The sequence below is a fragment of the Triticum urartu genome, chromosome 5A (genome assembly GCF_056163025.1).
Source record: "Triticum urartu cultivar PI428250 chromosome 5A, HENAU_Tu73, whole genome shotgun sequence".
Taxonomy (NCBI): Eukaryota; Viridiplantae; Streptophyta; class Magnoliopsida; order Poales; family Poaceae; genus Triticum; species Triticum urartu.
In genome coordinates this window covers 173496459-173512990 of record NC_141877.1, presented here as the reverse complement: position 1 = coordinate 173512990, position 16532 = coordinate 173496459, and the positions used below count along the sequence as shown (strand labels likewise).

The 16532-nt window shown below is 44.1% G+C and overlaps 1 protein-coding gene across 1 annotated transcript; it reads left to right on the top strand.

Moving 5' to 3' along the window:
- The first annotated feature begins 1903 nt into the window (after positions 1-1903).
- Positions 1904-2299, top strand: LOC147970710 (uncharacterized). Its single transcript, XM_087522848.1, has one exon. The coding sequence runs from the start codon at positions 1904-1906 to the stop codon at positions 2297-2299; it is 396 nt and encodes a 131-aa protein (XP_087378974.1).
- The last annotated feature ends 14233 nt before the right edge of the window (positions 2300-16532 follow it).

Genomic DNA, 16532 nt, shown 5'->3' with positions numbered 1-16532 from the left:
TAGAAGTACTACTAAGCAAAAGCATGTCCTTGTTTGCGAGCAACCGCGCGCATGGGTGAGGGAGAAGGCGTCTAGTAAAATCAAGCTTCTCCTCGTTGTACGAGTTGACGCGACACATCATAGCACCGGCCCCACATGCTTGCCTCTAAACTTGGCTGAAAGACCCGCAGTGTACAATATATTTGCTACAACCTCTAACATTTACCCACCACAAATTAAAAATATATGTGGCCGTATGCATCATTCTAATGCAGAGGCAGGGGAGTCCCCCCTTTTCGAAAAAAAACAAATTAAAATATATATTCCTGTCCTGACCAGATGAGCGTGCAAACTACAATCACCAGGGTGTCAGGTAGGTCCAGAAGACTATTGTTTTTTAAACTTCAAGACGGTCACACAGCATGGAGCCGATCCCAACGACTTTAAGCTTACAGGCATGGTACACGCTATCCTAGACTAATCTACACATGAAACTGCCACACGAGCGTCCGGGCTGCGCTTGGCTCTTTGCCTCTTCGGGAAGTCGAACAATGATGGAGTACTACTACACTGGAGGAGTACTACAGTACGCTTCTGGCCACCTGACATTGATTGAACTGCTGCATGTCCACCGCGTGCGGGAGGGAGAGCGTGTAGCGAAAGCTTCTCCTAGTCTTGTCAGCCACCACGCTCATGGGCGAGGGAGGGACGCTCCTGCCTTTGCGTGTATGACAGGTGGGCCCGACAGGTGTGTGGCCAACCTGTCATACAGCCAAAGGCAGGTGCAGTTAAGTCCGCGAGGGAGAGGATAATCAAACTTCTCGTTGATGTACGAGTTGACGCGACACATCAAAGCACTGCACTCGATATATTTCAATAATTTGCGTTTACGGATGCATTAATTACAACGCATGCATGCATGCCGTGACTCTCCTTTTGATACTTGCATGTGTTGATTTAATGCACCTTGAAGTAGTATAAAATATGTGACAGTAAAGCTTTGTAATACCCCGGCCCAAGTCGAGAGATGGTTGTGCACGAGGAGGGCGAGATCATGGAGACCGAACAGGACCCGACGATGGAGCTCTCTAAGGTGGTGTTTGGTTCTCTAGTCCTAGGACTTTTTCTAGTCCCAACTAAAAAGTTCCTAGTCCCTAAAAAGTCCCTCCCTGTTTGTTTCCAGAGACTAAAAAGTCCCTAGTCCCTTCCTAGAGGTTATTAAATGACCATGTTGCCCCTAGTATATAGAAAATAACAATCAAACAACACCATGGGGTGGCGGGCCAATGGGTGCATGAAGGGGCATTATTGGAAAAGTCCCAAAAAGACTCTCCTTGAGAGTCTTCTTCATTTAGTCCTAAATGCCCAGTTTAGTCCCTAAAAAGTCCCCCCCCCGTTTGGTAAAAAAGTCTCTAAGAGGGACTTTTTCTAGTCCCTACACAAAAAAGTCCCTGGAAACAAACACCCCCTATGGTCTTGATGGACCTCACCGTGCTCCACTGCCCCTTGTGCCTCCGCCCCTTGACTCCTCCAGTGTATGAGGTTCGAATACACCTCGTCCGTTCGGTTGATTGTGCAAGGTGCAGGTTTCTTGATTGATGTGTTGTTTGATTGATTTCTGCAGTGCAAGGGAGGGCACCTGGCCTGCGCGGACTGCCACGTCGAGCGCCCCAGGAACCAGCGGCAGTGCCAGAAGTGTGAGCGCGGCGGTGGCTTCAACATGCGGAACACGGGAGTGGACTCCGTCCTTTCGTCGGTGAGGGTGGAGTTCCCGCACGAAGGTTGTGGGCTCTATGTCACTTACCACAAGCTCGCCGATCACCAGAGCGTGTGTCCGCTCGCGCCCTGCAAATGCCACGTGCCCGTCTGTGGCTACGAAGGCCCGCCACCGGCGCTCTACCACCACATCAGCACCACGCATCCCATGCCGATGCACAGGATCCAGTACGGCAAGGTGCTCCAGCTGCAAGTGCCATTGTCGGAGCCACGGCTCTTGCTGTTCACGAAGGAGGACCGCCACGCATTTTTCTTGGTTGGCGGTGTGCTCGACATCGGCGCGCCTATCGCCGTGTCGGTCGTCTGCATCAGAGCGGGGGCGTCCCCACTACCGCATTACGTGGCCAAGCAGTGGGCGAACGGCCCGCCGGGGGAGCCCAAAGGCATGACCAACGCCATCAAGGTGGAAATGGAGGTGACAAGCAGCAAGGATCCCGGCGATGTCGACGTGCAGGAGCTGACCTTCTTGACAGTTCCGCCCAAGCTGCTGGCCGGGGCTAAGCTTGTGTCCCTCCACATTCAGATTGACAAGCTCACGTCCTAAATGTTTCTACATTGCATTTTGTTCATCTTAGTAATATGCTAATATAGGGATTACCTTGGTCTACTTTCGCTTAAGAAATGGTGGGTTTTGGTGGCGATGCAGCAATTACTTCGACATTAGATCAGTAATTTCCAACAGTCGAACGGATATTTTGTGTCCATTGGATATAAAGTTCCTTTGGGTAAGAAGTACTACTTGTCATCAAAATGGATAAAAGGAGATGTATGTAGACGTATTTTAGTTCTAGATACTTTAATGGTGGAGTACTACAGTACGCTTCTGGCCTTCTGACACCGATTGAACTGCTGCATGTCCACCGCATGCGGGAGGGAGAGCGTGTAGCGAAACCTTCTCCTAGTCTTGCCAGCCACCACGCTCATGGGCGAGGGAGGGACGCTCCTGCCTTTGCGTGTATGACAAGTGGGCCCTATAGGTGTGTGGCCAACCTGTCATACAACCAAAGGCATGTGCAGTTAAGTCCGCGAGGGAGAGGATAATCAAACTTCTCGTTGATGTACGAGTTGATACGACACATCAAAGCACTGCACTCGATATATTTCAATAATTTGCGTGTGGGACTCCCAGATGCAGAGGCCAGGGGTCATCATCCTCCTTTTCGAGAAAAAATAGACGCGTGTGTGAGAGGATGAGTGCGTGCGTGCACCTCTTCTCTTCCTGTATAACGTACTACTAAACTCAGAGTACAAGTTTTTGTGGGTGGCACGATGGTGCGTGCGAGAAGTCCCGAGAGATAGGTTTAATGCATTAATTGCAATGCATGCATGCATAAAGTACATGCATTGGTCAATTTTCTCTTAATACTTGCATGCAATGATTTAAGGCACCTTGGAATCTGAACATGTGTTGGGGACAACCAAATTGAGCCTTATAAAAGGGAAAAACTAAAATTTTGAGATAAGCCCTATAAAACCGGAAAGGAGGGAGTAGAAAAAGAAGTACTCCATCCAGGAATAGTGCCGCACTTTGAAACTAGAACCGTCAATAAATTTTGAGCTTGTGTCTCGTCACATTCCAAATTACTTCATGCTATATTGAATTGCAAACCTGTTCACACCGATCACAACCTAAACGGCTTCCCACTTAGGAGCGTATTAGTACTCCGTTATAAATACTAGTCTGCCAAGATGACTGCACATTCCTCCTCAACTCCTCATCCACAAAAACAAACAAGTCATTCAACATCCTTCCCTTGCGTCTGCCATGGCCAGCGTGAGTTCTGGGTCGAGAGATTGCCAACAGGGAGAGGCGAGCATGGAAGCAGAAGCACGAGAGATGTCCCGCCTTGCTGCGAGAGCAACCGACATGTCCCGCTGCGCTGAAGTAGCAGCACAGAGGTCCCGCCGTGACGCTGAAGCAGCACGGAGGTCCCGCCACGCCGTCGATGCAGCAGACTGGTCCGGCCGCGCCGCGGAAGCAGTAGAGATGTCCCACCGCACCACGAATGCAGTAGAGATGTCTCGCCGCGCCGCGGCGGCCTGGGAAAATTTCTCGCGGGCACGCGACGACTGTTACAGGCGCATGCATGCGATCGTCCATAGCCAGACGGATCAGATGTCCCGCTCGGCGAGGTTGCAGGATGACATGGTAGCCTCGTTTGAACAGGCTACCAGCGTCATCCGACAACTAATGGAGGGCAATGAGAGGCTCCGGGCCGAGTGCGACCTGCTGAGGGAGAAGATCGTCCGAAGTGCAGACCTGCAGGATGAGAATAGTGCCTTGTTGAAGAAACTTATGGACGAGAATGACATGCTCTGCAACGAGCACCAAAGGCTGGTGGAGGAATCCGTGGATGTTCTCAAGCAGCGTCTTGAGGACTCGAAAGAGCTCATTGTCGCTCGCCGCAGAGACTACTTTCCTGGTTTCTTTTGATGTAATAATCGGTTTAGGATGTGGATTGTGTCGTCGGTTGTGAAATGTTGGGTTCTAGCGCGGATGTTTGGCCTTTGTTGGCCTCTTGGGATGTTACGATTTCAATCTGGTAGCTTTTAGTCCTTCGTCTTAGGCTGGAGTTGTGCTGAACTTCTTGTGAATTGTGGTGGTTTTCAGTAATGAAAATCGGAAGGGGCAAGCCCTTATTTGATCAAAAAAAATTAATAGTCCTTATATATTCATCAGTCTTGCTATAAGTCGAAGTACATGCTATATAGGTCCATCAGATCTTACATCAAGGTCCGTGCTTTCAGATTTTCTTTTTTCTCTCTTAAATCTCAGTCGAGTGAGACATAGCCACGCCATTAAACAGAGGCTCGGGCGCCATTAATGGAGACCTTGGGAGAGAGGTGGACGGCAGATGGAGGTCAAAGGGCTCTCCTCCCGATAAGCACGCGCAGGGGTCTGATCGCACGCCTCTCGCACTCAAATAGCTACCCTGCACGTCGCCTCCTAGCTAATAAAAAAGGGGACACGTGGCGGCACGTAAATGGTACTAGTTAGTAGAACGCCCACGGTTTCAATAATACTTGTGTTTCCGATTGTAACATGACAGCACTTCTTCCAAAATGAATTTGTTGATTGTTAATGTGTGCGCCTTTGCAAATCGGACTGCAAATTTACCACAGCATGTTGGTGCCATGTCATGGCACCAAGAAAAGTTTCATTATTTTCATGCGTGTTTTGGACTTACAGGAATTAAAAAACTAAGTTTCTCAATGTTTCCAATCCAGCCACGACGCCTAGAATTTTGAATTTCATTCCCATTTCTTGCATGGAACCTAGAAATTTACCCGAGGACACACATGTGATTTTTCAACCAACTTTGGTGCACTGGAACATGTGCTTGTATTTCAAATTTGAATTATGCACACACAGGTGACACGTTCCCTCCCAGAACCACGAGCCTTCTTGAGAGAAGCTCCGATTTGCAAGAATCTTATACCAAAATTTGTTCCTATTCAGCCAATTTTTTACCACGACATGGTACTACCATGACATGACACCATGCCAAGTTTCATGATTTTAAAACCAAATTTCTCAGTGTTATCGACCGAGCCACGATGCCCAGATGTTTGAATTTTATTCTCATTTTTTGCATGGGACCTACTCCCTCCTTCCATCTATATAAGGCCTAATGTGTTCTTCAAGACAACCTTTCACTATTGACAATATAAATAGCACATGAGATTTATACTATGCAAATTATATATTGGAAGCTCGTTTGACATACAAAATTGAAGGTATGCTTTGTGTAAGTTGCATGTCATATATTATTGCTCTAACGTTTGGTCAAAGTTAGACTCGAAAAACACATTAGGACCTATATGCATGAGAGGAGTCGACTTCGAGAGAACATGTTGGTTCGAGAGACACCGAGGAAGACTACTATATATCGATGGTGCATGTAGGTGGGAATTAAACTAAGGGATGGTCTTATTGGTTTCGGGGATACAGGGGAAGAGTGAGAGGCGGGGGGGGGGGGGGGGTAGCTAGCTAGAAGGAGATTGTTAAGTGTGAGTTTGTGTTTTACCCACCTAGGCGGATGTTATGTGCACAAAAGAGGAGAACGATTCGATGTGGCGTTAGGATTGAGGGTAATTAACTACGTATGGAGACATAGAGACCTTGAACGTGCATGTGTGATAGGTATACATGTATACGTGGGATGTGTGTGTGTGTGCGCGCGCATGATCGAGATAAAAGAAAGAAGACATAAGTCATAAGATCAACGACATGGGAGAGACGGATCGGTATGACAATATGCATGCATGCGAGAATGCATGGAAGAAGTCCCGACAATTGAGCATGTGTTTTTGTCTTTAAGAGATAGTGGTGTGGGCTGGAGCATGCATCTATGGCAAGCAGAGGGAGTGAGGCGCAGCGATTGTGCAAATGAGACCAACCTATAAATGCATATGTATGGAGAGACATATATAGTGTGGGCGATAGGAAGCAAGACTCCGTGTGAGAAAAAAATGTTGACGGAGAAACTACAGATAGATATAGAGATGGAGATGCTAGCTAGAGGGACATCCGCTAGTTTGGGTGTTGGAGATGACCGCCGGGTGGTTCAAAGGGTGAAGTTATATATGTGTGTGAGAGGGCACTTGACTGCATGTAGAGAGAAACATATGTAGTGTGCGTGATAGGAATCAAGAGTGAGGGCGAGAAAGAAGGTTGATGGAGAAACAGATAAATAGAAAGATAAAGATGCTAGCTAGTGTGCGTTAGAGATAGGAGTCGAGTGGATCAGAAGGCTGGGTTATGTGTGTGGGTGTGAGAGAGATAGAGAGAGGGTGCGTGTGAGTCACATACAAACAGATATGAGAGAGAAATGATATCCAGAGAGACGGAGTTTTGTGTCTGCGAGAGAGAAAGATATGTCACAACGAGAGTGATAGCTAGAGAGACATACGAGGGAACGCAAGATATCTCTAGGGAGAGAGGGTGTGTGTGAGCGACATACAAGAGAACAATGGAGAAATATGAGACCCTGGGAGACAGAGTTTGTGTTTGTGTGTGAGAAAGAGAAATTGATAAGGAATAGTCGTAGGTTCTCATATCTAAGGAGCGAAAGACATATCTGTATGAGGGGTGTGCGAGTGGCACACATGGGAATAGTAGAGAGAAATGAGACCCCGGGAGACAAAGTTCTGTGTTTGTGTGAGAGAAAGAGATTCCACATGGAGAATCATAGTTAGTGACACATAGCAGGGAGCAAGATATACTTAGGGAGAGATAGAGTGATGAAGGTCGAGGGAGAGAGTACCGTTAGTTTGTTACGAAGATAAAAGATCATTGTCACATACAGGTAGCACGAGAGATACCTGATAGACGATGAACGCGTATAGGTCCAGAGAGATAGTCCTATATAAGCATGAGTGATAGCTATATGAGACGAATATCTGGATTAAAGGGGATTCAAATATTTAAACTGGAGATCACGACATCGATAATATCATAACGCAAATTGGTGTATCAAACATGCATATTCATTTGAATTTGGGCACACGTGTAATGTTATATAGTTTATCAATATTGGTGATCCATAGATTCTTCAATTACAAACAATGCATGGTTTATATGCAATTAATGTCTAAACGGGATTACACTATATGTTGCATGTGCGAAACACATTATACATATTTGAGAAGTAAAGAAAAAACCGCATGAAACACACATTAATTGGAGACAGTTAGCGAGGAATGCATACATTGGATTTCAACATAAAGTGGTTTCAAATATTTGAAAATCCAAATTGATGGATACAACCTTATGAATCTGAGATCATGCCATTTGTAAACCATATTTATGTATAAATGGTGTTGTGCTTTTGAAAGTATATATAAAAAAATGATGTATATAGAATGTAATTCCAATTGAAACTGGATCCCGCCCGAAGAAAAATAGAATACAAACGGGATTCGAATTGAGTTGGCATGGTAAACATGAACTCTGCAAAATTTGAACAAAGTGGGGAAAGTCGCAGTAACCGCTCGGAACGGAAATCTGCGAGATGGAAATCACTGCTGCCTATCCTGCCACGCAAAGCCTATATGCTGGATTTCTATAGGTTTCGGTAGGGGTTGGTTTGTAATTTCACCCAAACGTGACGTAACCGCCTCTCACCCGGATTCATACACGGTGGGCTCCAAAACACAGTGTGTCCTCGGCCGAAATCGACTCCCTCCCCAATTCATATTCTTACACGGTGGGCGCCAAAAACAAACTCTCGTCGGCAAATATTCGGTGTATGCGAGATTACCGTCCTATCCCCGACCGATTAGTGTTGCTGTGATGTAGTAGAAATTTGAAACAGGGGCTAAGTTTGTAAATTTCCTCGCATTTGAGACAAGCGCGCCCTGAATACATGGTTCCCCCTTCCTCTCTACCTCCCTTTTCCCCATTCGTACTCCGTGGGTGCCAAAACACCCTCTCCAACCCACCCTCCTCCGTCCGCCGCCGTCCGCCACCCCATCCACCGCCGTCCTCCTCCACCATGCTGGAGTTGATACCCTGACGCCACCGTCCATTACAAGAGATCGACCTCTCTTATCCACGGCTTCGGACCGGGATCCTTGCATCCCGTCCTCTCGCTTCATCCCCGCCATTGTCCACCTTGTCGGCGCCACTCCTACGACCGTCTCGTCCACCGCGCCCCGCTGCCACCGTCTACCCTCCTAGATCTGCTTCCACGCCGCCGACAGCCATCGCTACCGCAGCACCGTCAAATTCTCAGGAGATGCCTACACGGCACCGCACCAGAGGCGTTACTCTTTCGTATCTGCTCAACTTATTTATCGCAGCAAGAAAATAGATCGCCACTGCTTTACTCTGATTTCTTGTCTTGGTTGCGAAGTTGCCTTTGTCTGGTTTGCACCTTCAGATCCGCCATGGCACACTCAACACCATAGTCGCAATGCTTATGGTTTTCCCCTTTTATATTCCACACTAGTTAAATCACAGTAGACTAAATTTCAAAATTGGATCAGTCGATTTTTCAGAGCTCGCCGGAGTTCGCCGGTGCGATCGAAGGGGCTCGGGTGGTTGTGGGGCCTCGCCGAACGAAGAAAACTCAACGCAGGTGGGGGTGGGGGTGGGGGTGGCGTAGGAACACAGGCGGTGGGGGCCGGTGGTCCGGCCGGCGGCTCGTGCGGTGTTCTGCATGGGAAGAATCAGAGACGAGGAAGAAGAAGGGTTAGGAGACATAGGATCTTCATCCAACCGCCTGAAATGGTCGAGAGACAACTAGGAGTTGCATTCTTAATGCGCTCTGTTTCATCATGTGTGGGCACTGCGCAACCAACATTTTATTATCCAAAATCTGCTTGCTCTTCTTTACCATGTTCCTCTTCCGTTCTTCTTTAATATGTACTCTCTCCGTTCCTAAATACAAGTCTTTGTATAGATTCCACCATGGACTACATATGGAGCAAAATGAGTGAATCTACACTCTAAAATGTACCTGGATACATCTGTATGTGATCCATAGTGGAAATCTCTACCAAGACTTATATTTTGGAACGGAGGGAGTATGATAGTAGTACAGTATGTTCCTTGTACTGAAGATGAGCAGGGACATTTGCAGTGTAGAGGTCTATACGGTCGGTTGTCATGGACACTTTGAGCCTCTTTGATTCATAGGATCTTGTAAACATAGGAATAGGATTTGTAGTGTCCTGCCCACTTGAATCCTATAAGAATAGCAAGGAAATGCGGGGAGCTGTGTCACCTTTGAGAGTTACATTGATATTAACAGTACCGCACCTTCACTTGAAGAGAGCTGGTATCCGAAGCCTTTCTAGCTGTACCGGCAATACTAGCACATATGTTCCAGCAAGTTCCACTTTGCTGATTTTACTCCGATGCTTAAGGTTTTCCCGTTATATCTACACTATGATCTGTGTAGCTGCTTTGTGTCCCACTAGTAGCAGTCCAGTCTTGAAGCCAAACACTACAATGACTTACAAAATTGGCACCAAGGCATTGAGTGCCATTCTGGATGCAATGAAACTCATACGCTCCCCACCTGTTGATTCTTGTTCAGAATATCATCCTATTGACTATTCTAACCTCGAGGAGTCAAAGGCAGATGGCCTATCCTTTTCACCCATCAAGGTGCCTGTTCTAATTTGGCAATGTTTTATTGATTGCGGGTATCTTGCATATGTTTTCTTGCATTTCTTCTACTTTGTTACACCGCCATCTGCTTAGTTTACTCATCATATATGTCGAGATGCCATGCCCATCCATTAACAATACATATTCCATCTGTCATCATACCATGTTTTTCCACTCAAATGCTGTTCTTGTGCATCAGACATCAAAAAGGAAGAGGGTGATTGCCAAACCTGAAGGAGCACTAGCAAAGTCCTTGAAAAACGTGGTGGTGCCAGAGAAATCAGACAGCACCCCACTTATATTGGCTGTACAACCAGTGACACAAAACGTAGGACCGACTCCAGCAGACTGTACCCATACTTCACTGGCCACACCACTAGCCTCACCACACAGGACCTACACTCCAACAAAAGGTATACTGATTTCATTTGCCATAGCACTAGCTGTACCATAGAAAAATCCCAGTCCTGCAAAAACTATAGCAAGTACACTGGCCAAAGACCTATCCCAACTGCAGAGACGGCCAATTCCTGCAGATTGGAACCCCATTCCATTTATTCCCAGTTTAAAAGACAATGATTTCAATGTTGTTAGGGACTACGTGCATATATTCCCATCATGGGAAGATTATTGTGAAGACAAACACCATTTTCACATCTTCCTCTCCAACTTACGTGTAAGTGCTATTATTCATGGTTACTATTTTCCTGTTTTCTGCTGATTGAACACATGAATGATTTACATTACATTGTTGTAACTAGGCGAGGGTCAATCTTGATAGTCATGACAAGCAAAGCTTGCTTGTGCTTTTCAAGGAAGCATTGCAGTAGTATCGGTGTTACCTGAGGAAATCATACTTTGATGGCAAGTCTATAAACGAATTCCTGGTGAAGTCTCCTGTGCTAAATTTAGAAGACATTGAATGGAAAAACCTTGTTATGCACTAGTCTCGTTCCCAGGATGAGGTACTGTCTATGAAATCACATGACAATTTGAACTTCTACTTTTCCGCATGTGCCTTACGGATCTTTTTTGCAGGAAATCTGCTCAAAGAAGAATTCCGGTTTGAAAAGAATGAAAGGATATCTCAAATATGCTGCCCGCTGCTTTGCTCTTGTTAGTACCTGTTGTCCTGTATCACTGTACTTGCATACATACCCGGTTCATTATGTGACAACAGTATGCATGATAGCTTGCTTATCAATTGTTCGCTCCAAATTATCTGATCTGTATGAATGGTTACATTAGTGTAGAATATATCCAATGCCAATGTTTTTTAGCTCTACATTATTCTTGTAAGTACATGCTGTCCTTTACCAGGGTACTTATAATGACAGGCAGTTGTTCATGTACCATCACTCTGCAGCTTATTTTCCTTTGCCCTCCATTTTCTACACATCAGATCTATATTTACTCTTACCATAAGGTTGGTACTGAAGAAGTTTAGCTATGCATTGCTCTTGGCTGTACCTTTTGCCTGTATCGCTGCACTTACATTTATAGCTACTTGGTTATGTAGCATCACTCTTCATCTTATCTTAAATATTCTCCATTTTTCGTATATTATCACATCTATATTTACTCTTAACAAAATGTAGAATAAAGGCAATGCTTTTGAAGAAGATTCTGTGGTAAACTTCTTGAATTGCCCCCCATCAGCATGGACAAGGCCTTTATAGAGCCTGTCTTCACCAATAATGTAAGTTTGTCCATCTCAAGCCTTCAAACTTTGTTGTATATATTTGGTTAGGCAGGACTGCAACAGCTGTTTATTTTTGATGTTTGCATCAAATTGCTTGTTTAAAGTTTATTATATGTAGTTCATAAACAAAAGTTCGTCCTTCCTCAATTTAAGTTTTCAGTTGTACAACCAAGTTCCTTCTTCATACCATGTAAATTAAACTATACAGAGCAAGTGATCTTCTTTTGCACTGCATGTACGCTTCTATTCTTCATCTGTAATCCAGTGGTGTGGTGAACCTACCGACTACATCACAATGTCATATTCTGCAATGTATTAACTATGAAAAATGTCATATCATTCTACTATTATTTAAACCATCTCTTTATTTGCCAATCTGAAATGGTATAAATTGACAGCACACTAACCATTGATACTTATGAGTTCTTGATCTGTAATCCAGTGGTGTCGTGAAGCTGCCAACTCCTTCACAATGTCATTTCCTGCCATGTCTTGACCTGAACAATACCATATTGTGTTAATGCAAATTTAAACTGTGTCACTTTATTGTCAGTAAGAAATGTGATGAATTGTCAACACTGATACTTTTATGTGCAAAACCTGTCATCTGTCTGCTTGTTTATCTTTCAGAGTGAGGAAGATATAAGTGTTGAACAAGCGCAGTCTCATCATCTTGCTCAGCTGCTTGCGCTGCAGCTCCCCAGCAGGGCTAACCTTTCTTGAACTCTATTGAAGTGCTATCAGTTTTGTATATTATTTTGTCGGCGTGTTTATTTGCATTGGTGGCGATCTTTGATGCCCAGTGTATGTAATCTGCTGTCTGCTTGTGCTTTATTATCATAGTGGGGAACTTTGATGCCCAGTGGATGTAATATGCCGTAATTTCTTTATTGTATAGTATAGTGGCGAACTCTATTGAACCTATACTCGTAATTGTGCGAATCAAATCACGAGCTTTTAACAGGCCAAAAAATTGTCTCGGTCCTTGTTTGGCCCAATCAGATATCGGCTGCGAGCAGGCCGGATGCAAACCGGGCCGTAGTTAGGCCCAACTATATGACGGGCTTTTAACATGCCAAAACTAATATACGGCCGAATTACTAAGTGGGCCTTTAGCAAGTGGGCCCAAAAGCATAGTGTCCAGTTGATGGGCCGAATCTGATATGGGACATAATTAGGCCCAAAACCTCTTAAAGGGCCGGACCTGATCTGGGCCGTAATTTGGCCCAGAACGTGGTAGGCTTTTAACGGGCCGGATCTCATATGGGCCACTATTAGGCCTGGAGCGTGGCAGGCCATTAATAGACCGTATCAAATATGGGCCGACATTTGGCCCAAAACATGGCAGCTAGTTAATGGGCCGGCCTACTAGGGTCCTCAAAATCTTATGGGCCTACAGCTGGGCCGGCCCATTAATGTCGGCGAAATCTCGTGGGCCTTTAGCTGGGCCGGCCCATTATGATCCGCAAGAATTTTGTGGGCCTTTACCTGGGCCAGCCTATTATGGCACACAAAAATCTTGTGGGCCTGTACCTGGGCCGGCCCATTATGGCCCACGAAATCTTGTGGGCCTTTAGTTGGGCCAGCCCATTATGGTCCGCAAAATCTCATGGGCCTTTAGCTGGGCCGGCCAATTATGGTCCACAAAATCTTGTGGGCCTTTAGTTGGGCCGGCCCATTTAAACTTGTTGGGCCATGCCACGGGTTGACGTATCATCGGCGCCTTCTGTCCAGTGAGTGGATGACATCTGTCCCGACGATGAGCCGACACGTGTTTCCTCTAGCCAATGATGAGTTTACACGTGGAAAATCCCCATTGGTCGGGGCTGTTAACGGGTTATCGGATCCAAAACCCGACCTGATAGCTTAACGGCGTTCCGTTATGGTGGATGCCATGTGTCGGTCACCCTTGACGAAAGCACTTCTGTGACGCGCGATTTATCGTCATGGAAGTGGACACTTCCATGATGATAATTTTGGTAATGTCATGGAACACTTCTACGACAGCACAGGTATGACTATCTTGATTATGTCATAAATTTTTCATGGATGTACATGCATGACAAAAAAGCGACCTACTGTGACAAACACATATCATCACGGAAGTGTATTTTTTTGTAGTGCATGGAGCAATAAAAAATTATAGATACATTGGAGACGTATCAAGCATCCCCAAGCTTAATTCCTGCTCGTCCTCGAGTAGGTAATGATAAAAACAGAATTTTTGATGCAGAGTGCTACCTGGCATAATTTTAATATAATTCTTCTTAATTGTGGTATGAATATTCAGATCCGAAATATTCAAGACAAAAGTTTATATTGACATAAAAATAATAATACTTCAAGCATACTAACAAAGCAATTATGTCTTCTGAAAATAACATGGCCAAAGAAAGTTCATCCCTACAAAATCATATAGTTTAGTAATGCTCCATTTTCGTCACACAAGAATGCTCTCATCATGCACAACCCCGATGACAAGCCAAGCAATTGTTTCATACTTTAGTAATCTCAAACCTATAAACTTTCACGCAATATATGAGCGCGAGCCATGGACATAGCACTATGGGTGGAATAGAATATAATGAGGGGGTTTATGTGGAGAAGACAAAAAAAGGAAAGTCTCACATCAACAAGGCTAATCAATGGGCTATGGAGATGCCCACCGATTGATGTTAATGCAAGGAGTAGGGATTGCCATGCAAAAAATGCACTAGAGCTATAAATGTATGAAAGCTCAACAAAAGAAACTAAGTGGGTGTGCATCCAACTTGGTTGCTCATGAAGACCTAGGGCACTTGAGGAGGCCCATTATTGGAATATACAAGCCAAGTTCTATACTGAAAAATTCCCACTAGTATATGAAAGTGACAAAACAAGAGACTCTCTATCATGAAGATTATGGTGCTACTTTGAAGCACAAGTGTGGCAAAGGATAGTAACATTATCCCTTCTCTCTTTTTCTCTTATTTTTTGGGCCTTCTCTTTTTTATGGCCTTTCTATTTTTTATAATTCCTCACTTGGGACAATGCTCTAGAAAATGATGATCATCACACTTCTATTTATTTACAACTCAATGATTACAACTCGATACTAGAACAAAAGATGACTCTATATGAATGCCTCCGGCGGTGTACCGGGATATGCAATGGACCAAGAGTGACATGTATGAAAGAATTATGAACGATGGCTTTGCCACAAATACTATGTCAACTACATGATCATGCTAAGCAATATGACAATAATGAATGTGTCATGATAAACGGAATGGTGGAAAGTTACATGGCAATATATCTCGGAATGGCTAATGCCATTATAGGTAGGTATGGTGTCTGTTTTGAGGAAGATATAAGGAGGTTTATGTGTGAAAGAGCGTATCATATCACGGGGTTTGGATGCACCGACGAAGTTTGCGCCAACTCTCAATGTGAGAAAGGGCAATGCATGGTACCGAAGAGGCTAGCAAGGATGGAAGGGTGAGAGTGCGTATAATCCATGGACTCAACATTAGTCATAAAGAACTCACATAATTATTGCAAAAATCTACAAGTCATCAAAAACCTCGGCACTACGCGCATGCTCCTAGGGGGATAGATTGGTAGGAAAAGACCATCGCTTGTCCCCGACCGCCACTCATAAGGAGGACAATCAAATAACACCTCATGTTTCAAATTTGTTACATAACGTTTACCATACGTGCATGCTACGGGACTTGCAAATTTCAACACAAGCATTTCTCAATTTCACAACTACTCAACTAGCATGACTTTGATATTATTACCTCCATATCTCAAAATAATCATCAAGCATCAAACTTCTCATAGTATTCAAAACACTCATAAGAAAATTTTACTAATCTTGAATACCTAGCATAATAGGAATTTATGTAAATTGCCATGCTATTTAAGACTCCCAAAATAATCTAAGTGAAGCATGAGAGATCAATAGTTTCTATAAAACAAATCCACCACCGTGCTCTAAAAGATATAAGTGAAGTACTAGAGCAAAACTATATAACTCAAAAGATATAAGCGAAGCACATAGAGTATTCTAACAAATTCCAAATCATGTATGGATCTCTCAAAAGGTGTGTACATCAAGGATGATTGTGGTAAACTAAAAATTAAAGACTCAAATCATACAAGACGCTTCAAACAAAACACATATCATGTGGCGAATAAAAATGTAGCTCCAAGTAAAGTTACCGATAGAAGTAGACGAAAGAGGGGATGCCTTCCGGGGCATCCCCAAGCTTTGGCTTTTAGGTGTCCTTAGATTATATTGGGGGTGCCATGGGAATGCCCAAGCTTGGGCTCTTGCCACTCCTTGTTCCATAATCCATCAAATCTTTACCCAAAACTTGAAAACTTCACAACACAAAACTCAAAGTAGAAAATCTCGTGAGCTCCGTTAGCGAAAGAAAACAAAAGACCACTTAAAGGTACTGTAATGAACTCATTCTTTATTTATATTGGTGTTAAAACTACTGTATTCCGACTTATCTATGGTTTATAAACTATTTTACTAGCCATAGATTCATTAAAATAAGCAAACAACACACGAAAAACAGAATCTGTCAAAAACAGAACAGTCTGTAGTAATCTGTAGCTAGCGCAAGATCTGGAACCCCAAAAATTCTAAAATAAATTTCTTGACGTGAGGAATTTATCTATTAATCATCTTAAAAAATAATTAACTAAATAGGACTTTAAAAATAAAAATGTCAGCAGTTCTCGTGAGCGCTAAAGTTTCTGTTTTTTACAGCAAGTGTAACAAGACTTTCCCCAAGTCTTCCCAACGGTTCTAATTGGCACAAACACTAATTAAACACAAAAAACACAACCAAAAAAGAGGCTAGATAATTTATTTATTACTAAACAGGAGCAAAAAGCAAGGAATAAAAATAAAATTGGGTTGCCTCCCAACAAGCGCTATTGTTTAACACCCGTAGCTAG

Excerpts from the sequence above, each read along its gene's own strand:
- LOC147970710 (XM_087522848.1), top strand. The coding sequence starts at position 1,904 with ATGCCGATGCACAGGATCCAGTACGGCAAGGTGCTCCAGCTGCAAGTG.